Source organism: Ptiloglossa arizonensis, chromosome 5 (assembly GCF_051014685.1).
Source record: "Ptiloglossa arizonensis isolate GNS036 chromosome 5, iyPtiAriz1_principal, whole genome shotgun sequence".
Taxonomy (NCBI): domain Eukaryota; kingdom Metazoa; phylum Arthropoda; class Insecta; order Hymenoptera; family Colletidae; genus Ptiloglossa; species Ptiloglossa arizonensis.
Genome location: NC_135052.1, coordinates 27,736,656 through 27,759,864, shown reverse-complemented (window position 1 = coordinate 27,759,864; position 23,209 = coordinate 27,736,656). Strand labels below are relative to the sequence as shown.

Genomic DNA, 23,209 nt, shown 5'->3' with positions numbered 1-23,209 from the left:
TCGTGACAGGGATCGAAAAAGAATAAATTTATTTTTCTGTTAACTTTTTTTTTAATTACATTTTTTATTTAAAAAAAAATTTATTCTTGCAGTGTTTTATGAAAAAAACTTTTTTCAAAATTATGTCGTAAAAAGAATATTTTACCATTTATACGATAAAAGTTCCATGGAAATAATTATTTTAGAGTTTTTATTAGAAGAAGACTTATAAAATAAAACCACCATACATTAGTACTTATAGTACATAATTATTATTTGTTTTTACTTGTCGACATATTATATTATATACAATAGAATAGTATCATTGATATGTTTATTGCGAACCAAAGGCATGAAAATAAATATTCACAGGAAAAGAGAATTTATTTATATTTTTTGTAAATGCTATTCAAACTAGAATGTTTATTTTGTAACTTTTTTAAAATGTGAACACATTATTTATTACGCAGTTCTATTTAAACTGTCACAACTGTCCATTATAGCGGTTCTCTGTTTGAATTCTTCGAAGTCGTTTAATTTTCGTCTAATAATCATTTTTGTTATATATACTTTACAAACCGCCCTTAAACTTCAAATGAGATATTAACATTTTTCAAAAGGATACACCTTGCACCCGAATGCCACGGACAGCATCAACTGTGAAACCAAAAATAATACTAATAATTAATAAAGTGAAAAATGCAGGATATTCGAAATTTAGCGAATATAATCCGCGTAGCTCCGTTCATTCTCGAAGCTGTAACCAACTCTGTTCTCTCGATTACACGTCGCATGATTATACACGTTTACACGTACACCCATATTTTTAAGATGTTTTTGTGCATTTATAATGTCGTAATAAAAGTTTCGAATCGTGTCATGAGAAAGTTTGTTCGTGTCCTTGCGCCTGAACGCGAATGCGGATGCACTGTGAATTTTCACGTCGTATGTAATCATTTAAATTTAGCGCGATGTCAGTCGGTAAGCGTGCAACTGCGCATCTACAGACGATGTTGAAAATTTCAGTTCGTGTTCGAAAAGTTGTTTCAGTCTGTATGAATTATCTTATAGTTTGTTTATTGCATCGGTACTAACCAATAATATTCTTGAATTGTTACGTTTGATGATGTCACGAGAAAGTTTGCGCATAGTAGATTTGCTCGGATCAGTGATTCTTAACCACCGTTCCGCGAATGTTTGACAGCATGATCGAATCTACCTGTTAAATTTTTATTTTTCATAGAGTTCGCAATTGTTATCATAATTATTAATGTTTCAGAATCGTGCCAATTTTACTTTTCTCTAAATAGTATTGTGAGCGTAAAAAGAATTAAAATCATTGGCTTAATTTGTGGACCGACGAAGGCCATATCGGTATAATAACACCTTTAAGGATAAACTAAAAGTTTATTGCGATACTTTATACCTTTTCTCCCATAAATAAATGGCAATAAAGATTTATAAAATCGATACAAATTGTTATTACGTACCTGCACATTTCCCGGAGTCTTACTAGTTCGGACGTGTGGCCGCTAGATGGCTATAGCGTTTGTCGGTTCGGTGACGACGCCAAATTTAATAGTTTATGGCACAAAGAAGAAATAGTTATCGCGTTTTTTTCTAGGGTTTGTTAGTGGAAGAATCGTACGACACATTTCTCAAACCCTAAATTAAACGCTATGTTGGAAAATAATTATTTCGTATACACGAATCTAACGGTTGATCGATACCTTTCGAGAAGCAGCAACCGAGCGCGACTTGCATCCCTCTGGCGGTCGTTGTCAGTCAAGGAGGTGTCGCCACACTGAAAGCGTCGGCAAAAGTTCGATCGTTGAAGCGCGCGACAAATGTTTTGTACTTTTAACCGTGGTTTGGACGAATTTCATGTCGATGCAATCCACGAAGATTGTCACCGTTAGAATTGTGTCGCGAGTGATGAATCAGTGATGATCGAAATGTCGTACATTCGCGTCATCGCGTTCCTATTACAAATGTATCCGACACCGAGTCATTTCACTGTTTCACAGCGTTATCTATAAATTTCAAATTGTTCCTCATAGCTTCCAATTGTTCCCGCGGTTCGCGGAATACACTGACTGACTTTTGTCACGTGAATTTTCTTCGAGAGATAAAAGCGTGTTTACAAGTGAGTTCAGGGTCATGTTGCGCGAGGAGTTCCGAGAAAAGCGTTGGAATGTTCGTCGCAAACAAAACAGTGGCCGTTTGGTGAAGAATGGGCATGTATTCGGTGCTGCATCTCCATGATGTTGCGTGTTTTCCTTTATTTCTGTGAAAAAGAGTACGTGCACTTCGATTGCAAGTACACAATTGGTTCGGAGGATTAGGAAGAAGCTTATCCACTTATCGGTAAGTGTCAATTTTCTTTCCTTCTTCCACGAAAGGTTCGACGAAAACATCTAGTTTATTACGAATATAAGTCATTTATTTCGCTCGTATTCGGTTTGTACCAGAGTACCTCTATACTATAGTCGATAAAAATTGGCTAAGGCTTTGGACTATCCGGTATATTTGCGATTCCTTCGCGAAACGTTGATGGTTATATCGATATACATACACATACGTGTATACGCGTAAATACATAGATGCATACGTGTACGCGCGCGCACGTGTCTTTGCTCGAGCCGAGTTATGTACAGTTTTAATAGATAAGATAAAATAGTAAGAATTGAACAAAAAAAAAACGCAGGTCAAGGATGTGAATAGAAAAGAGTCACGAAAAAAGGTGAAGCGAAGAAGGACGCGGAGTTGCACGCGCGCGCGTTCAATAACGAAAGAACAGGAAAAGTATTCGTAAATAAAAGACGTCGCGTTGCTTGGTTAAGCGCGCTCCCTGGCGAGTCCCGTCTGTCTATATATGTATATACAATAGGCGACGTTCCGTCAAGATTAAAGCAAAGCGTCGTTTACGATTTCATGATACACACAGAGTGTGTCCTGTGACTTGTGGTACGAGCGAAAAAGATTGAGGTTAGGTTTGAAAGCAGCCTGGCCTTAATTATGTAATTATTTTGGCATGAAATGTACACTTTCTTCTAATTTGCGTAATAAAGGCGTTAAAAAAACAAGTGGAGCGGATTCATCGACGTGACATCGTAAATAACGATTCAGCGGAGCGAGAATCGCTCGAAACTCGAGACAGATTCTCGACGATCGCTCGACACCAACGTTGTCGAGAACGTACGAAGCCGCGCGTGAAAATAATTTATATCTCATTTTCGATGAATCTGCGAACGAGAAATCGAATTATACTCCCTTTTCGGCTGTACTACGAAATACGGGATACTCTGCTCACATACAGAATGTCCCACCTAAAATAGACTACTTGATAAATTTATCTTTTGTAGTTGCGATGACACGAAAAATAATTTAAACGATTTCAAAGAGCACATTTACCGCAAAGAAACTTTCTTTCAATCGTCTTTTTTAAAGTTTTGAAAGTCACCCGTGTATTTTTTTGAATGTATATACATACTTTTTCCATGTACGTTTTGGTTGACATGAATTTACCCTATAACGTTAAAATAAATACTTACTTTTAGCAAAAGAATATGTAATAAGTAAAAATAGTAAATAATCAGAGAAGTATTGTAATCCGTGTAAGAAAAAACCTTTTTTGTATCATCGTGACTACAAAAGAAACAGTAGTACTCGTTTATACAAAATTCGATCGAGTTCGCTCGATTTTACATAACCGGGGACGGTAGCGTTTCTATCCTATGAATCGATCTTTCGTATGTCGGATTGGAACCGAGTCTCGTACTCACCGCTCGACAACGAGAGTAGATGGGATTTGCCGAAAGGGAGCGAGATAATGTATCGGCGATAAGATATTCACGAAGATTGAGTTGTTCCACCGATGGAAATAAAAATTTTCAAATTTTCGAGCGTATCTTCACCAGAGAATTACGAATGGATTGTTGAGACCTTCCCGTTGAAAATGAGTCCAAGCACGACTCGATTCGGACTATTTTTTAAATTAGAAGTTTCTAAAAATTTTCAATTATTAAACATATTCCGAACTAGGCCGTGTTTGGACTCATTTTCGTCGGCAGAGCCTCGTCGATCGATGAATAATACTTTTACAACGATACGATAACAAATATAAAAATTGTATTATACATTAACCCATTCAGCCTAAACTACGAATTAAGTGGTTGTCAATCGCGGACAATGTTGAGTCAAACTTTTGTATTTGTCTGTATCAAGAACAAAATACCACGGTTGTAGCCGCAATACCATTCTCGTTATGCGTACATTGAAGTAAAATGTAAAAAGTCGCCGAGAAGGCTAAACGGATTAAGAGAAGATGAAAAGTTATTTTGTACAAACCGGGGAGTACCGTGAATAGGAGGCTTGTTTTAGACGGGACACCCTGTACGTATACTATATCTAACTATACACGTGGAAAGAGCGTGCTGAAGAAGATTGGGTTCGCTTAAACCTATAAGGAGGAAATGTCGATCGATGCGCGTTTACTCTGGGACGTAGATGCTATGCCGCGAGCCTGCTCATCGGCCGAAATACTGCACGGTGCTCCGGAACCATTCGAGCGTCGAAGAGGATCGCGCGGAGAATGCGACGACACGCAATCTCCCGTGACGTCGCGGGATTCGTCGGGACGCGAGGACGTTCGCGGCGATAATGTCCGTTCGCGTGGGTACAGAGTTTTTTTTTTCGAATTCGCAAACGCGCGGATACAGAGGTTTCGGATTCGCGAACGTACGGAAACTCTCTCGGTCGACGCGCGCGTTCACGGTAGAAACGGTGACTAGTAGATTTTTCGTCGAACAGTCCCTCGCGTTCGGTTCGTTCTCCGGGAGCGAAAGAGGGACGCGAGAGAGAGAAGGTGGGGGGAAGGGAGCAGGGAGGGGCAGGACGGGGAGAAAGAAAGAACGAGGGCGGCAGGGAGTGAGTGCGGTGGGAGAAGGCTAGTGGGTGTCTGGAGAGGGGAGGAGAGAGAGGCGAAGAAGGTTGCTCGCGTGTACCGCGACTTGGCTAGTGTCCGAAGTGTCCGAAAGGCGCACCCGAGGACTCGATTCGAGGCACGAGGAACGCGTCGACGTCGCGGCGAGTTTATTCCGTGGACGGGGGCGCGAGCACGGCGCGTCGACGCGATTGGACGAACGAACGAGAATCGGTCGCGATCCTCGTCGGCTGATTCAAATTCGAACCGATCAGGGGAAACGCGGACCGAGCGCCGCCGGTCCCAAGGACTGGTCCCAACCGGTTCGACACCTGGTCGATTTTCGCCAGTGCGGCAGCTGAATACCCAGCCTCTTGCACTCGTGCGCGTACGCGGTGAACGATTCGCAGTAGCAGTTCTCGCTGGGACACTCGCACATGTCCTGCAGGCAAGCCTTGTAGTACATGGTCGGGTTCACCTTCTTGTGGCACGCGTCGAAGATCTGCGATCTCAGCCGGTTGCACAACCTGCGCATCGCGACGAATCGCATTTCTCGTTAGGACGCGGACACAAAACATATACGGGGACCTTTTTTCGGGATCAATTCTCAGTGCCGGTATGAAACGAAAAATTCCACCGTTTTGTAATCCGGAGCTTCGTTGCCGAGGTACAAGCGTGCATATTTATTACTTTTGTGTATATTGAAAAACGTATAAGTTCCATTCGGAAAAAGTTAAACCGAAAGTTGGGCCTCCTAAAGCACTTTAATTTCGTCTAATAATATTTTTTTTTTACGATTAATATTTTGAAAAATATTCAATTGTCTCGCTATTTTGTATAATTAACATCTTCGGAAGTAAAATAAATAAATGCTCTAATAATAAATTGAACAAAGAATCAGAATTCGAAGAAAGAATAATTAATATCAAACGATAAAACATTTAAAAAAAATAGTTTGATTTATATTGGCACGAGGAATTGATTCTGAAAAATGTATCACACTTTGGATAGTAGTTGTGTACGTTATCGGTGGACGTAGCTTACCGATGATCCTTGCGCCCTCTGCAACGTCTTTCCCTGCCGAAGTTGGCCACAGGCTTCGGCCTAACGCAGCTCCTCTTGGCTCCTACCGCCCAGGACTGGCCGAACGGTTGAGGGTCTTGCAGCAGCCTGCCCCGCCGGTTGGTAAAGTCGTCCTTCGGCAGGGAATTGAAGTTTCCGCAGAGACCGCAAAGCCGGCCTCTGTACGAAGTCGGCGCCGACACTTCGAGAAAGCTGATCCCGTCCCACAGAACCTTGATTCCGATCTGCGTGCTCACGACGATGCTGTCCACTGTTCGGTTCACCTCCAATCGGTTCGCCACTCGATACGGCACCTCCACCTTCTTCCCGTTCACCTTCACTCGCATCCTCTGACCGAGATTCACCTTCAAGTCGCCCACCTACGGCGACCAAACATACAGAGCTCGAACACCCGGTGACACTGATTCGTGCCGCGCGAGGGGGAAGTCATGCAAGCTCGGCTACCCTTTCTCCTTCGTGGTGTGCCTAGTTGTCGCGCGGTTGAGACGCTAGATGGCGTTACTACAACGTTACAATGACATATCCTAAAACCTTCCGAAACTTCTAATTTCAACAGGTCGCATGAATCGTTACGGAGTAACAATGCACTCTGTCAATATCTTCGCGACATTTAAAGTTTATAACGGATTATCTATTCAAAGAATAAATTATCATCTGTGGAACATGTATCACTGAATTTTCATCATAAATTTTGATTTATATAACCAGTATACGAGTGTTACGGGTATAACGATATTGTCTCGGCGATATATAAACGTTCGAACAATCGAGAACGAAATATCCTTTATTACGTATCACGGCATATTTTGCATATACTGCGTATTTCAATACATTTTACATATTCCGATATATCGAGTGTAATATATGTGCATGTATATCGTTTAAATGGAATCTGAAAAATACTGGTTACACGAACCGGAATTTATTCTCAGAATGCTTACGACATGTATTTAATAAATAATAGTTTAGTCTCTGAATCGATGATCCATTGTATACGTTACTCGCGAAGTTATTGACAGAGCATTGTTATTTCGTAACGAATCGTGCGACTGTCACAGATCCGTTGGATGTTACGGAAGGTTAGTGCCGCTCTGTCGCACGGTCGGAGGCACAATGATTCTGCGCACCTATGTCGCGCAGCCGTCGCGCGAGATTGTCGAGGAGAGGGGATAGCACGAATGCCCCTACGACGGAACGACTTTGTATCACCGAGTTCGTCGACTCGATTCCCGTCCGAACTGTCGCGCCACGTGCCTCTCGAAACTCTCGATTGCTCTCGTTGCACCAACCTTTATGGCGATCGTCTTCGTCCACGCGGAGAATCTCGTCGACCTGGCGTCGTTGGTCACCCGAATGCTGAACGTGTGGCCGGAGCAATCACTGGCCAACTGATATTTGCATGCTCCCTTGAAGCTGTAAAACTTTCCGTCGAACGTACGATAGTGCGGATCCCCGAAGACCGTGCACACGCCGTCGCCTGCACAACGCGAAAGATCGTGTCGGAAATTTGTCGGGCGGCTGTTGGCTGCGCGAACGCAAACGGTACATTACGATCGAACGACATTACTTTCGACGCAACGTGGACAGCACTGGCCCTCTGGATGTTCCAGCCTGGAGTTCGGTGGACAGGGTAGATTCAACGGTGGACACATCGGCATCGCGCACCGCACCTTGCCCTGTGTGCAAGCGCATGCCTTGCAGGAATCAAGCTTCCAAGTTTCGCCATCCTGCCTAGGACAAAACAGAACCTTTAAACCAAGGAAACGAGGATCGAAAACGGTTTACCCGGATTTCCTTGAACGGATGAAATTTTTTTCGCGTTCAAGGAGTCTCAAAATCGGGATCGTGAGTCTCTTTAAAGCGGGATAGGTACCGAATAACAAACCGCGAATTAGTCACGTACGGGACTCTTGGTAATACGAAATAAAAATTTCTATACTTTTCAATATACTTCTTCCAAAATATTATCAACGTATTAGCGAGGTTTTCCCGATTAGAATAAGTCCAAACACTACCCAATTCGGATTATTTTTAATCGTACATAATTTTAATAATTTATAATTAAAAATAGTCCAAACAAGGTCGTGTTTGTACTCATTTTTATTGGGACAACCTCGCCGATCCATTGATAATACTTTCTAAAGCGTATAACGAAATATATAAAATCGCTTAAAAGTTCAGGGCACCGAGTGCATCTAGACTTGCTTGTCATTCGCAAATGGTTCGAGATTAAAAATTAACGCGATTTTAATCTTGATTTTGCTCCTCGAAAGCGGCAAGTATTGTAGCATTATCGTAAATACTCGCCCCGTAAGTTTTCCCGGCGTAGGTGCACGACGGTCGAATTTCCTCGACTTCGGGACACTGGGGACAACAACGACCCGGAAGAACAGTCTGGTGCTCGCTGGGGCAGTCGTGGACTGGACAAGTCTCTCTGACGCACGACACGGCCGAATTAGAACAGCTGCACCGCGTGCAATGGTCCGCGTAAAACTGTTTACCGGAATTGTAGATCATCGTACCCAGCATACACGCGCCCTTTGGCGGTGACAAGTATCTGCCGCTGCCTGTTGGTGCAACGATAGAAAGAAAAAGAAAGAAAACAAAAAAAAATTGAAATTAGTGTAAAGCGACGGTCGTCGTACAAAGCCAACGCCGAGTGAATAATTTTAACTACCACCCTTTCGCTACTAAAGACTATAATTATTCTCGATGAAACATTGCGCGCTTGGGCACAATTATCACATTCCTTTGTACGACTTACTAGATATATACGAAAGAATTATTACAGCCATTATTTTCTCGATGCCGGATATTTAAAGTGAGAACTAATAAGATTTTATTATTAGAGATTTCGAATAATATTTTCAATTTTCATTTCGAACCTGATTCTTCTGAAAGCAGAGTACGGGTAACCTTCGTTCGGCGACATTTTAATAAAAATTGCATTCACCGAAACGTGTTTTATTGTTGCAAACTCGGGTGATGCGACTTAACCTTTTTACAGTGCGCAATTTTTTAAATTTTACCGCGATTCTATTCAAAATTTTCCGGGAAAATTTTCTCGAAAATATTCAGAGAAAAACTTCTTTGAATAATAATGTATAAATGTTTTAAAAAAACTAGACTAAAAAATGATATATTCTTGAATAATAATAAATTATTCCTTGAATAATAATGTATAAATGTTTAAAAAAAACTGGACTAAAAAATGATATACTCTTTGCACGAGATGCGTGCAATGTGTTACACGTAAAAATTTTTCGAGGAATCGACGAATACGAGCCACTGTACGCGATTCGGTACATTCGTAATACAAGGTTATCGGTTTGAAATTGAGTCGTGGTAGGGTTGAGAACGCGCTGTAATATTATTGTTTTGATGCGTATTGCTGTCGGTCCAAACGACCTTGCCGCGGTTAAAGGCAACGATCGCGGGATAATAGACGCACTCGAAAGTAGAAAAACGTTGGAGATACCTCTGCAACGCGGGCAACACTCGCCAGGGTCGTGAACGATCCTCGAGGAAGGACAGTGCAGGACTGGACAGGCTTGCTTCGCGCAGATCAGCCGACCCGCGTTGCACCTGCAAGTCACGCAAGGGTCCTCGGTCGTTGTCACCGATCTGTCCGCTGTCACCATTTGTCCGTTCACGTAGCATCCTGCGAACCCGAAGGAAAAAAAGAATGGTGTCGATTTCCGGTTGAATCATTCCAACGAGACAGAGCTGAGCAAATTTGATTTAATGTAACGAACAAATTTGTTACGTGATGATGAGTTATTCGAAAATTTTCCACCCGAGTAAGTTTTCATTCGAATAAAAATAACCTCGTAAATTTTAATCGAAAAATTTATTAAAATAATGTCCAACTTTTTGAGGTTAGAGACGGGCAACGTTTGATTCGAATAAGAGACGAAAAAAATTAGTGTGTAACGATTTATTCGCGACGTTTATCCGATTGGACAGTTAAATTTGTATTTATTCACGGTGATATATTTCCATTCTGTAATTTTGAAAATTCTAATATTTGTTCAACGAGTAACGCAGAAAAGTGTATCTTTTTAATTTTACAAATTATGCCCGTCACTAATTGAGATATCGTCCTCGTACGACCGGTCACGTGGTACTTACCCACGCAGACTGGACAACACTGGCCGGGAGCAGCAGGAATGGGCTTCGAGCAAGGCGTATAGCAGTGCAGTCGAGACTCCGTGATCACGCCCGCCTTGCACGTGAAAATTTTGCACGGCTCGGTTCCTTCCGTCCACTCGGTCTCAGACTCGTGGTATATCCCATTCCGTACGCATCCTTTCAACCATACACCAGAGATTCGATTGTGACTTGGGAATCAATTTTTCTCGACTTCGTGTTCGGAGAAATTTTCATCGAGAAAATCTTGTCGAGCCACCGATAACGCTCTCGCGAAACAGTAATAAAAAAATATACAAATTTCACTTGCACTCGCGAACGTCACCGTATCTTCTACAGTATTATCAATGCATCGATAAATTTTCTCCCGATGAAAAAGAATCCAAACACGACCTTACTCGAACGCTTAATTAAAAATACATATATATCTAAAAATAGTTCGTAATACTTTATTTCGCATCGACTGCTCTTCTAATGTGTTATTTGCGCGCTGTTGTTTTATCTCTCTCACTCTACCTGTGTCCCGAATTCCTCGACCCGAGACTATGAAAAAAAAAAAAAAAAATACTTTCCCCAGATTCGTGGGAACTAGACTCCAATTCGATTGCATACAATCGGGGAAATTTGTATCCGATTCCAACGATCGGTCAGGCAGATTCGCGACAATTATTCCGTCCACGTTGAACGGAAAATTACCCGGGTAATCGCACGCGGATTCGAAAGAGTGTTCGCGCGAAAGAAGATTAACGTTTCCCGGGCGAGGAATTTTGTCGCTGGTCGCGCGAACAGGGACGAGGTTGCGTCACAGCTAACGTAATTAATAGAGAAAGAGATAAGGAGGCCGCGGCCGGGCGAGCATCTGTCGGTGTGTAAACAGTCGCATGCGCCGATGCCGAAGTTCCTCGGGTTTATCGGCAATATCGACGAACAGAAGCGCCTTTGTGCCCCGGGAACAATGCTCCGGGCCGGGCATTCCTCTCGCTCGAACTCTCCGTCTCTTTCTCGCCGGTGCGCTCGTGACCCTCGCCACGGTGAGCGACCGGGTCGGTCCTTTGCTCGAACCAATTACAGGGGCCATAGACAGAATGATTTCTCGTACCTGAATCTTGTACGATGTGCACGGACAGTTGGGGCGATTCCACGTCACTTTTTCCACGGATATTACGAACTAACGTTCGTTGAATCTTACCGGAAAAGTAATATTCGTTTAAATTTAAATAAATCGGATATCGGCGTTGAAATGACCAGGGAGCAGGTAGCGACTTTATTCCAGGAATTGTCTCGAGCTCGAGTCCCGAGACCCGAGACAAGGAAAGAGAACAAACTTGGCGAAAGTAAGCAAGAAATTAATAGTACGCGGAGTAGGGATGGTCGATCCCGAGCATTTCGAAGGAACGCTGCCCGCAGTACGATGAATCGTCCGATTACAGAAATAAAGATTTTTCGTTATTTCGCTTTAGCTTTGTGAGAACGATGTCGATGGACCAGCGAGGTTCTTCCGATTAATGCGGCGCGAAACGAATTAAATTTTATTCGAAACGAATTTAAATATTCCAGACAGCGAAAATAATAAAATAGTAATAACATTTTTCCAATTGATACCGTGTATGGATTCATATTGATCGAGAGAACCTCACCGACTCGTCGATACTGTTATTATAAAGTTAAAGTGGACAATTTTAGAAATTGTCTAATCGCTTAATACACTATTTCTCTCTCGCTTACTGTTACTATATCTGTTCACTGTCTGTTCACAGGATCAGATTACGCTCAGGTCGAGACACCGAGGAGTAGGGGAATAGGTCATTGAAATTTAAGCGAGACAACTCTATTGAAATGTAAACGAGCATTACCGTGTAGTAGTGCCTCGTTTAATGTTCGAAAATCGCGACCGCCAATGATTAATACGGGAAGAGAATTTTTTGTCGGAACTGAGCGAAATTGAATGGGTTATCAGAGTTGAAAAAATACAGTGGCGATGACGATTCCTAATCGCGAATGTATTGGGTTGTTCGGAAAGTAATTTCGTTTTCCAAAATGGAGAATATATAATTTAATAAAATGTTTATACACTCTAAAAAAATCGTGTTTCATTTTCATCAAAAAAAAAACGAAATGACTTTCCGTTATAAATCTTGTTAGTACCCGTGACATTACTATACACTCAATCGTAAGAATTAGTATCGGTGCTATGTAATGTTTCATTATATAGCAATCCTGGAGGGGGGAGGGGGTAGTCATCAGCTATCATATATTCCCTGCTAAAAGATGGTTTATCTTTAGTAGTTTATCACCCGGTTAATTTCTGAGAAGCAATATCGTCCATCTCGTTAAATTTAGGTTTATCCGATTTTTTGTACAGTTTTACCAACTGTAGTTTTGTACTTGGAAATGTATTCATAGTTATTCATACTATTCCGATTAAAACAGATGGAGCTTATCTCTCCTTTCTTGACGCGGGGCCGTAGGGAGGTGGAGATCGATCCAGTAATTTTTATCTCGCGCGACTAGTGAATGAGATCACCAAGAGTGAGCGAGACAGAACAACGGCAAGCGAGATTCGCAGTAGGGCAAGTATCAACGAGAACCAAAACCTTTTAATTGAGACTGTTGGTTGCTCTGATTAGAAATTGTTACTCGAAAGTGGTAATTAACCAATCGTTTCGTCTATGACCCCTATTAAAGCGACTAATTAGACAAATGTCCACGTTTCGTACCTTTGCATCTGTGACAGCACTCGTCCTCGCGCGGCTCCAGCAACGTGTAGCAACCTTCAATGCTAGGGCACTCTTGTTGCTTTCTGCATTCGACAAAACCGTTCTGCGAAAAAGAAAACACGACACTGTAGTCGCGATCTCTTGATCCAAGTTGATCAAGGTTGTCAAAAACATTTTAAGTAATTCTTTTTAACTAAGAGTAATTTTGCTAATAAAAATTCATTTACCGGTTCTACTGTAATATCGGTAATTTAAATAATTAAATTTTCATTTTTTAATAATAAAACTAGGAAATATTGTATAATTTACTTGCACGAAAAATTGAGTTTTCATTAATATCTACGAATGCAACGATACAAGTATGACATTAATAAAAAGTTCAATAACCAATTAATTTTATCACTACATTGTATGTTAACTTATAACCATAAATTATATATTTTCTTTAAATTTTTGGATACAAGGGAATAGGTTTTTGCAAATATTCCAGTTAAATATTATAGTTAATACTTGTTAAGTTTCCTTTAATATTATTATGGTTTTTAACTTGCCCATCGGTGAAGCAACTCTATAACTGTATAGTCCTATCACTGAGTTTCTCAATAGGGATTGATAAATTGTTATAAGAAAATTAAAAATAAAATTTTGTATTATTTTATTCAAAAATTTCAGTTCATCTCTTCAAATTATAACTTTCACAAAAGAAATTAAACTTTGATCATAATATTTTGTAAAAACTAGGTACTTTTGAGTAGCAGTGTTAGGCAAAATGTAATCCGATTTATGATTAACGATTAAAATTACCATGTAATCAAGCCAATGATTAATGATTATGATTACAGAGTAATTAATAATTATGATTAATGAATAACACTAATAATTAAAACGCATGTAATTATCGTACATAATTGACTCATTAATCGTTAATCGTGAAGTGATTATTTTTTGCATTATGATCGAACCAATATGATAATAAAAAAGCTAAAAAAGTTGCTAGTAGTGGTTAAGGTAATCGTTCATCGAATGATTACAAATTACCGATTTATGATCACTGATTAATCTCGGTAATGATTAATCAATGAAAAAATGCAACAATAATATATCTCCTGTTTCCCGAGCATACGCAAACTCCCGATAAACAATCTCAATTTCGTTTATCGAATACACGGAACATACACGTGTTCGTTCGTGTTACAATTTTTTTTTATCTTAATACGCTCTTAACGTGACAAATATCGTAGTTGAAATTGTTACACGTTTCTTTTACACTTTTACGGACACGAGCTTTATTTACCGATTTAACGGACGTTAGACATTTTTTTCATCGAAAATAGAACAAATTAAATCGTAAAATAATATCGCTCAAATTTAACGTATTATATTAGACGAATACGGAAATATGCTTCCTTCCTCACGGCACGCTGGTTGCAACTAGAAAGGCGTATGTGTTTATCGCTGTAATATATATATAAATGCTGAATGAACTATCGTGTGTCGAGCATTGAAGTCATACCTCGTATGCTTGGACTCGAACAGACCCACCCTTAGTCGAACGAGAATTAATGTAAACAGTTGCGAAAAAGTTATAAAGGCCAAATCGGAACATCGCTGTAGGTCAACAGAATAGAGAATTCCTAGAACGCAGCAGCGGTAAACATAAACACTGTGCGCAAACGAATTGTCTGGAGCAGTGTTTCTCAAACCTCCAGCGAATTTCTTCGTTAAAAGATTTCTAAATTTTTACATTCCTCCAGAAATTATTATTTTACTACAACGAAGATTATTATTCCACTCGAAGGATGTCACATTAAATACTATTGGGTTGTTTGGAAAGTCATTTCGTTTTTCAAAATGGAAAATGTATAATTTAATCAAATGTTTATACACTCTAAAAAAATCGTATTTCATTTTCACCAAAAAAAAAAACGAAATGACTTTTCGAACAACCTAATATTTAATAATTAATTAATATTTACATACTCCCTACTTAACGTACAAGTGAAATTCATTGCAAACGAAATATCTAATAAGACTACTGTTTCTTTTAACGATTCTTTTTTTTATGTTTTTATTACTTACTACAAGTAAAATGATGCACTACTGGAATTGTTTTTTTTTTTTATTCTACTATGTACGTAATATTTCTTTTTTTATATACGTTCGGAGAGCCCCTTGGGTCCTGCGGTGCACGGTTTGAGAGACACTGGTCTAGAGCGCGTTTTCGTCGGGAAAATCGTTTCTCGACGCGGGACCTCTCGATTTCGCTTCTAGACGAGAGTCCGGTTATCATCGGCTCCCGGTGCAATTATTTCTCTCGGTCGTTATCGCGACCTATAATTAAACCCTTGGGATTTATCTCGCGGCCGAATTGCGTAAAGCAATTTAACGCGGGTCACGGGTAGTCGTGTAGCGAACGCGAGAAGGTCGCGGTTCTCGAAAATAACAAAGATTACGGCCAGTTGCCGCGCGAGCGCGAAAGGAGGCTTCCGTTCGCGCGGTGCCCGCCAGCGAAATCGAAAGGAGCGGCCGCCCGAAGAAAACGAGTCTCGAGACGTCCTCGAGGTCGATCGGTCGGATTGGACCAGAGCCGGGACACATTTTTATTTAGATAACGAACAACGAATCAGAATATCGAATAACGCTTTATCTCGATGAACTTTTATTCGTGACTCACGAATTAAACATTATTACTTACTCGACAACGTAAGACGGACCGAGAAATATTCGTTCGTTACATAAATCGTAAAAACTAGTCGTTCTGTGCGAACGTGTTTGAAGCATTGCGCGCTCCGTGTTATTTTTGCGCGATAATTAATCGTCAGTACGATTTACCGAAACAACAGAATATGGCGGGCAACGCATGATCCGGTACACAAGGTAAAAATACAACAAATACCGCACAAGCCGCGCAAGGATCGCGTATTCGCGCCACGAACACAAGAGCGCGTACGTAACAGATACTTTTATCATTTACATAACGAGTAACGTTTTATTCGTAAATCACGGATGAACTTTTATCCAGATAAAACAGAGGCTCGTGAATACCACGATTATCCGGATAAGTTATCCGAATCGAACTGTCTTATCTGTGTCATTATCTGGATAAAGATTTATTCAAAGTTATTCGAACAACGGCCAACACTGAATCGAACGAACGGAGGATTTACGGTCGTTCCGCGACGTCAGCGCAATCTATCGGGTTTGATCCCCCTCGAACGAGTGAATAATTGTGTCGCTCGCAGCTGGCAGGATTCCCTTCTCGAGCCGCGTGGCTCGCCAGACCGGAGAAAACGAGAATCTCTCCGCGAGTCGACGAACCAAATGCGCAGATAATTGTCGGTTCACCGACTGTCCTGCTAACATCGCGCTTGCGCGCATCATCGCCGGACGATACTCGGAAGATTTTTGCGCCCCACAGGTCTAGATAGCGCGGCCGAATCGCGAAGCGAGACGACCTTTCGAGCGACTCCTCGAACGAGAATATCAGCGAGCATGTTTCGACCGTTTAGCGACGCGAATCTCTCGCGCGATCGTTCGTGCAGGAGCGCACGGATTCTTCTCTTCTCTTTTCTACTTAATTAGGATCGACAACTATCGAACAGTGAGAATTATATCATTTTAAGATAAAAATATTAGTGAATACTTGTCCATACTATCCAACGAGGAAAATGTGCTTCGAGCTCTGATTGTTTTCCTCGATAGAGGAAGAGTTTATTTATATCTTTTATGCAGAATTTAATTCTATTTAATCTGACATTTTTTTTTTATCAGTCGAAACGCGATTGGAGATTTTAAAACGTATTTTTCCGTAATGCGAATTTTTTTTATACTTTTTCACGGTTACAATGTTTCCTCTGTTATTAGGGTAGAAAGTGAAAGTAGCAGAGACGTATACGACGCATCGTTTTGTTACTTTTTATATCGATGAATATTATTAAACGAAATGTAATTTTCCAAAAAACATCGAATGATAGATTTTAAATAAAGATTCTTTTGTATGTTTTAAGAAATTTAAACAACATCCTTGGAAATTTACGATCGCAAGTGATACACTTTGTTATTCGTTATGAAAAATACACATTCCCTAAACATTGATATAGTATACTTGAAATACGTGACAAAATGTTTGATATATAACCAACATTTTTTTGTAATACATTTTTTAAAGTAATGTATCGTCAGATATACGACTTTTATCTAATCAGGTGTTTCCATAGCATATTTAAAATTTTCGTTAATAAATATAATTTCGAAAAACAGGTATTCATACTTAACGTAAGAATACATATTTATTTAGTCTACTCTTCTCTAATTTGTTACACCTTCTCGCTGCACTTCGAAATTTCGATCTTCCTTTTCTTATCTGTGTTTTTATTATTCCAACATTATCTCATCGATATACGTTCCTTAGAATCATTTACGGTAATCTCTGGATAACCGGAACAGAATAAATTATCCTGGGAAAGGCGAGGTATTATTCCAAGAAAATTTTTTTTTATCTCGAGGCTGATAAAATTGAAAACGATGAAAATAACAATTGTTATATTTTTGATTAAATCTCCTCGAGAATGTCACCAATGCACTGTTGAGGTTCTCCGGATTGAAACAAATACGAATACGACTTTACTTGGACTATTTTTAATTATACGTTGTTCTAATAATTTTTGAAAAATGTTCAATAATACAAGATAAAAAATAATTCGAATATGGTCGTGTTTGCACTCATTTTTATCGGGAAAACTTCGCCAATTCGTTAATAATATTCTCGCGAAGATGTAAATATAAAAATTTTTAATTTGCTTTAATCACTGAAATTCGACTCGGCATGTATATACATATTATCGCTCTGAATGGATCCGTCGGCTGCACGAATCGACTTGACACTCGCACCGAATGAGCATAAACAGCGGTGAGGATAATTTATCAGTTAACCAGGGAAAAGTCGTTTCATTTGTCTAGAGATTACTGAACTTCTTTTAACCGTGCTGGCTCATTGTTTGTTTATTTCCCATGACATTTCCTCCTCTCTGTTCCGTTCCTGTTCTCTTTCAGCAATCGCTTGTTAAATAATATTTAACAATTATTCGTTTTTCTTTCTTAAATTTAAATTACCACCGTAACCATGCGTGTTTTTTTCTTACACAACGAATACGTACGACTGGACAATTAATTTATATTTAACTTTTACGTTTTACATTTCATTATGTCGTCACACGTATTATATCGATTTTTATCGGTCAATATCGATGCTTTTTATGTAGTATTATTATACCGTGAGATGATACTATTACACGTGGTATTATTATTATACAAATAATAAGGTTAGAAAATTTATTACAAAGCGTGCTGGTTCGAACCGTGTTTGCTACAATAATTGTTTCGAATACGACGAGCAATCTGATATTTTTTATTTTTCTCCGTTTATATTTGATTTTGTATTCCATTACGAGGAGATAAAGTCGTTAAATAAATAAATAAATACCTTGACGAATTTACCTTGCATATGCAGTTGAAACACTTAGTGTTCGGGATCTTGTCGACGGTGAAATCTTCTCCCTCGATGTCGCAAGTCTCACGGCTACCTGCAATCAAAAAACCGTAACGCTAATCACAGCGCGAACAGAATCTGGGCAATGTCGCGGGAACGAAATTGACGGCCGGTGCGCTTCGCGGTCGCGCAATATCGATTTCACGTCGTGATAATTCGCCCGATATCGACCTTCGCGTTCCTCGTTCCCTCGGCGAATACGCGAGCTCTACGATTAGTGGACGAACGAGCGCGATCGAAGCGCCGGTGTAACGAAACGCGCGTTTGGGAATCGTCGCACAGGGGACCAGAATTGTTCTATAGTGCGAGAAAAGTATAGCAACGCCTCGTGTGTCAACGAAACGCTACTCCTGCCGGGATTTGCGATCAGAAGTCATCCCTACCATTGGTTGCTTCGATTCGAGCAAACAGCAACCATGTATTGTAACCTATTCGTCGTCTTTAAAAATTCTCCATCTATGCTTTGTGTATTTATAATTGGTTCCAATTTTTGAACGTTGAGGCGTTATTTGTAATTTATCGATTTCAGCCAAAACCGTGCAGTCGGTAGATAAGTAATTTCTTTGATATTTCTTTGTGGTAAATAATTATTTTCGTCGATAAACAAACAAATATAAATATTTCAATTATAAGTACATAATGCTTTGTTTATCTGTGCAGACATCGTCGTTTCTAAGCACCGAAAATAGATGTTCGTATTTGATCCTAATGTATAGTATCATTTTTGGAAATTAAATTTTTTGATATAAGTAATTTACCATCTTTGTTCAGCTCGTAGCTTTCGACCATCATAGTTTGATCTTTTTCAGTGGAAGTTCGTAGTAAAAATTTTAAGAATTAATGTTTCGCCAAACATCTTATTTTATATGTAATTAAATATTAATCTATAATATTATTTAATTGGTAGATAATTATCACGTACAGTAAAGTCATCATACCGTGGGGCATCGATGATCTTCTTCCCAGTGATTATTTTTGTAGTCTTATGAATGTTGCAAGGTGTCTCTCGTAAACATACATAATGAATGCAATAACATGGATAATTGCTAGCTCACGCAGCTGAGTGGAAAGTCACGTGAAATTGGCGTGACACTCGTCCAATTGAAATATCGATATCGTTCCACCGAGAGGATCAAAGTACTATGGGCTAAATAAATTATTTTGTAATCTTTTACAGTTTAGATATCAAGGTGCGAGAAAACGTTGAAAATACACGTGAACTTTTTTCTAAACTTTCACACCCATGTTACCAAGAATCTTCAATTTGTGTTTTTTTCGAAACGACGATGTCTGTAGAAAAAAATTAATCAATACTCGTAACTGATATATTTGTATTTATTAATTCCCCCATCGTAACAATTTAAGTAAAAGACAGACGACAAGAATTACTGCACCCATACTGAAATACGAAAAAACGTTCAATATATTTCCTACGCGTAGTTCTCACCGAGATCGGTCGATTAGATTTCGTCGCGCTGCAAGTGAATTCTGGCCCAACGCGCGTCGGTCGATCGGAAGCGGCCGCGGACACGGATACGGATGCGTTCGCTGCTGTTACTTACGTGAGAGGTCTCCCCGTTTCGGGACCCGCGCTCGTACTCGATCCCCCGGCCTGTCGAGCGATCGTGCGCGCGCACCGAACGGCAAAAATCTACGGGGAGATCGATGGTTCGGCCAGCTTTATTCCCATGCGCAATCCATCGATAATGATCTCCGCTGCTAGGTCGGCGAAGCCACCGTCAACGTCCCTCTCGGTTCCCTCGCGCACGTATTCCTGCACACTTTAAGCAACTTTCTTTAAAACGTGCGACTAGCTCCCATTGCGGTCCACCAACTCCGAGCCACCCGGTCGCTCGGTTGTCCGCGAATTTTTCGGCTCCTCCTACACGCTTTCCAGCCAGCGCACGGTTTGGTTTTCCATGCCCGTTCGTTTTCTCCCTTTCTCTTCGCCTCACCCGTCGCTCCCCGTTACCCTGCAGGTCGCGCGACGGGCCAGAATTCATTCGTAGCGCGCCAAAATTGATCGACCGATTTCACTGCTAACCCCGTCATGGAAAATATTCGAGAAACAATTTTTTGCACTTTTCCGTATTCGACGATCTTTCTTGCTTAACCTTTCGCGCTCAACGTACCATTGATCGTACGCAAAATATTACTTCGTAAAAGTAAGAATAGAATATAAATCGATACATTATTTTTACAAATTATATATATATATTTTTTTTTATTGTACAGTGTACCACAACTTCCTTGACCGTATATTAACATTTAAATGGAAACATTTGTTTCGATTATAAATTTTATTAATTTTTTTCATTGGGGTACGAATGGGTCAATCCGTCGTAATGATAAAATATTTATGAGATAAATGTTTTGATTTGTCTTCTGTTTTTTTTGTATCGCGATATTGTGTACATTCATTATTATGTTTTCTTTATTTAGTTTACTTCGTCTGTACATATGCCTTGTATTAAAGGGCTCTCCCTTTATATTTATTAATAATAATAATGATAATAATAATAATAATAATAATAACAACAATAATAATAATAATAGTAATAATAATAATGATTACTTTGTTTTATTATACAAACATCCATGTGTCTGAAAAAATTTGACCCAAATTTTGAGTGTGATTTTTTATAGTTCAAGTGTCAAAGATTGAAATAAAGCACGCTCATTAATGAGAAAAATTCCATTAATTTGTATCTTCGATTTTCGTTTTTCAGAACAAGGATGACTGTACAAAAAAATAAGATGATAATCATAATTGAAATATTTGTGTCGCGAATATTTATCACTGTGACAGTTTAAGCAAGAAAGATGAAAACAGTGATCGTAAAATAAAGAAAAATTAAAGAAATTACTTGGTCGAAATTTTCCAAGGTGTGGTTGGCAGTGAAATCAATCAATGATTTTTGGCACGCTACGAATTAAATCTAGCTCACTATGTGTCGGTTTTTTTTTGTACACTGAGTGACACGGATTCATGCCGCGTGAGGGGCCAATGGCTCGCACTTCGTGTTACTCCTTCTCCTGTACAATACATTTCTAGTTATCGCGCAGCTAACACGGTAGATGGCGCTACAATAACGGCGTAATACAGGATGCGCAGAAGCATTGTTACCAATTTTATTACGGATTAGCAGGAAACTTTAAAAAAAATTCTAATTTTATTCTGCATATTCTAATATATAGAGTGTCCCGTAACATATAAGAACACATTACGAAAGAAAGCAAAAATATATGTTCTGTTTCACCTCGCTTTCGACTTATAGCGAGTTTATTCTTTAACATTTTGTATCTGCTTGCTTTTGCAAGAAATTATTGAAACTACCTCTTTGCCTTCGAATATAAGCTCATAGACGTTTCAATAGGAATTCTGTACCATTGCTTTTATCTATCGAAAGAATTATCGCATCACAAAACAAGCTATGATTCAAAAACAAGGCCAAAGGGTGCACATGTTTATGTGAACGTTTTTTTTTGTCGTTTCCATACACAGAATCTATCTCCAAAGCGGTTTCCACATGTAACGAGACACTCTGTATCCTCAAATTTCTAGAGAATTAAATATACACAATATATTTGTAAATATATTAATACAAATATGTGAAATATACATGTACCATAGCGTATGCAGAATATTGTTTACACTTATTGAAGTTCAATACTAAAAATGCAAATTATTTATCAAACCGATAATCTGCTATAAATTGTGAGCGTCTCCATCGACAGAGCGTTGTTATTAGACAGCGATTTACTCGTTACAGAGAGGTTAGTCGCGTTGAGGTATCTCGCGAAATTTCAACTTGCTCTGTTACGCGATAGGTGGCGCAATGATTCTGCGCACTACGTCACTGAGTCGCAGTAACGCCATCTAACAGCCACGCGGAAACTAGAGATCGTGCAGGAGTAACGTGAACCGAACCAAGTGTCCCTCGAGCGGCACGAATCATTGTCACCGAGTGGACGATCGTCGCTGAAGTTCGCTCGGTTTTTCGATCAGAAATTTCACGCTCGATTTTTCACCCCTCGACGAAACGGATTCCTATTGTTCTCGCGGTAAACGCGACGCAACGTTCCACGCTGTCGGATCGAAAACTTCGCGGGAACCTCGAAGAATTCGAAAAGCCTCGCACGAACTTTTTACGAATCCCATCGGACATGCTTGACGTGTCTTTTTTTTTTCTTCTTTCAAGTGCGCAGGAATGCGTGCGAGAAAGGACGCGGCGTTGGCGTTGGCGTACGCGGCCGGTTTCTTCGCGTTCTCTCTCTCTCTCTCTCTCTCTCTCTCTCTCTCTCTCTCTCTCTCTCTCTCTCTCTCTTTCTCTCTCTCGATTTTCTCCCCTCTCCCACCCTCGAGTATCGTTTCACAAAACTCGCGAAAGTGAAGAACGGTCGCGTGAAACTAAAGAGAACCACGTTTTTTTCCTGTTCGTTTTGTTCACTTCTCGTTGTCACATCACTGTCGACTCTATGCGCCCTGTCGAGTGACGTTGACTATCTAATCACTGGTAGCTTATATAAAGGTTCTTCAACACCGGCGCCTTACCAATGAGGAGAGCATAATAAATTTATTTATTTTTCCTTACAGATTATATGTAAATAATTTTTTTAGTAGACTTTTAATTTTGACCGTATTTGAACGTTTAACCAGAGACATTTATTTTGGTTATGGATTTTATCGATTTTTAAAATTTGAATTACTAATGGATTAATCGTGTTTTTGATCGTTAATTTGTAATAATCGGCGTGAGGAAATAGATAAGATTTTGGATATATCTAGTGTACAGAATTTAATTTCTA

The 23,209-nt window shown here is 39.7% G+C and overlaps 2 protein-coding genes across 4 annotated transcripts in view; one reads left to right on the top strand and one right to left on the bottom strand.

Moving 5' to 3' along the window:
- Positions 1-1,784: 1,784 nt before the first annotated feature.
- Positions 1,785-23,209, top strand: part of LOC143146643 (uncharacterized) — a 46,155-nt gene continuing 24,730 nt past the window's right edge. For both annotated transcript variants that reach the window (XM_076311118.1, XM_076311114.1), the window contains exon 1: positions 1,785-2,346. The gene's annotated coding sequence lies outside the window, so the exon portion shown is untranslated. The remainder of the gene's footprint in view (positions 2,347-23,209) is intronic.
- Positions 2,969-23,209, bottom strand: part of Cv-2 (crosveinless 2-secreting protein) — a 30,738-nt gene continuing 10,497 nt past the window's right edge. Inside the window, exons 1-10 of one of the 2 annotated variants that reach the window (XM_076311101.1) lie at positions 19,963-19,986; positions 18,335-18,434; positions 12,853-12,955; positions 10,118-10,294; positions 9,465-9,647; positions 8,294-8,553; positions 7,554-7,713; positions 7,276-7,463; positions 5,948-6,345; positions 2,969-5,430 (exon numbers count right to left, since the gene is read on the bottom strand). In XM_076311101.1, coding sequence (XP_076167216.1) covers positions 5,175-5,430; positions 5,948-6,345; positions 7,276-7,463; positions 7,554-7,713; positions 8,294-8,553; positions 9,465-9,647; positions 10,118-10,294; positions 12,853-12,955; positions 18,335-18,355 — 1,746 coding nt within the window. In that variant the 5' untranslated portion in view covers positions 18,356-18,434; positions 19,963-19,986 and the 3' untranslated portion in view covers positions 2,969-5,174. Of the gene's footprint in view, positions 5,431-5,947; positions 6,346-7,275; positions 7,464-7,553; positions 7,714-8,293; positions 8,554-9,464; positions 9,648-10,117; positions 10,295-12,852; positions 12,956-18,334; positions 18,435-19,962; positions 19,987-23,209 lie in introns of those variants that run through there. The other variant, XM_076311100.1, reaches the window with a different exon arrangement.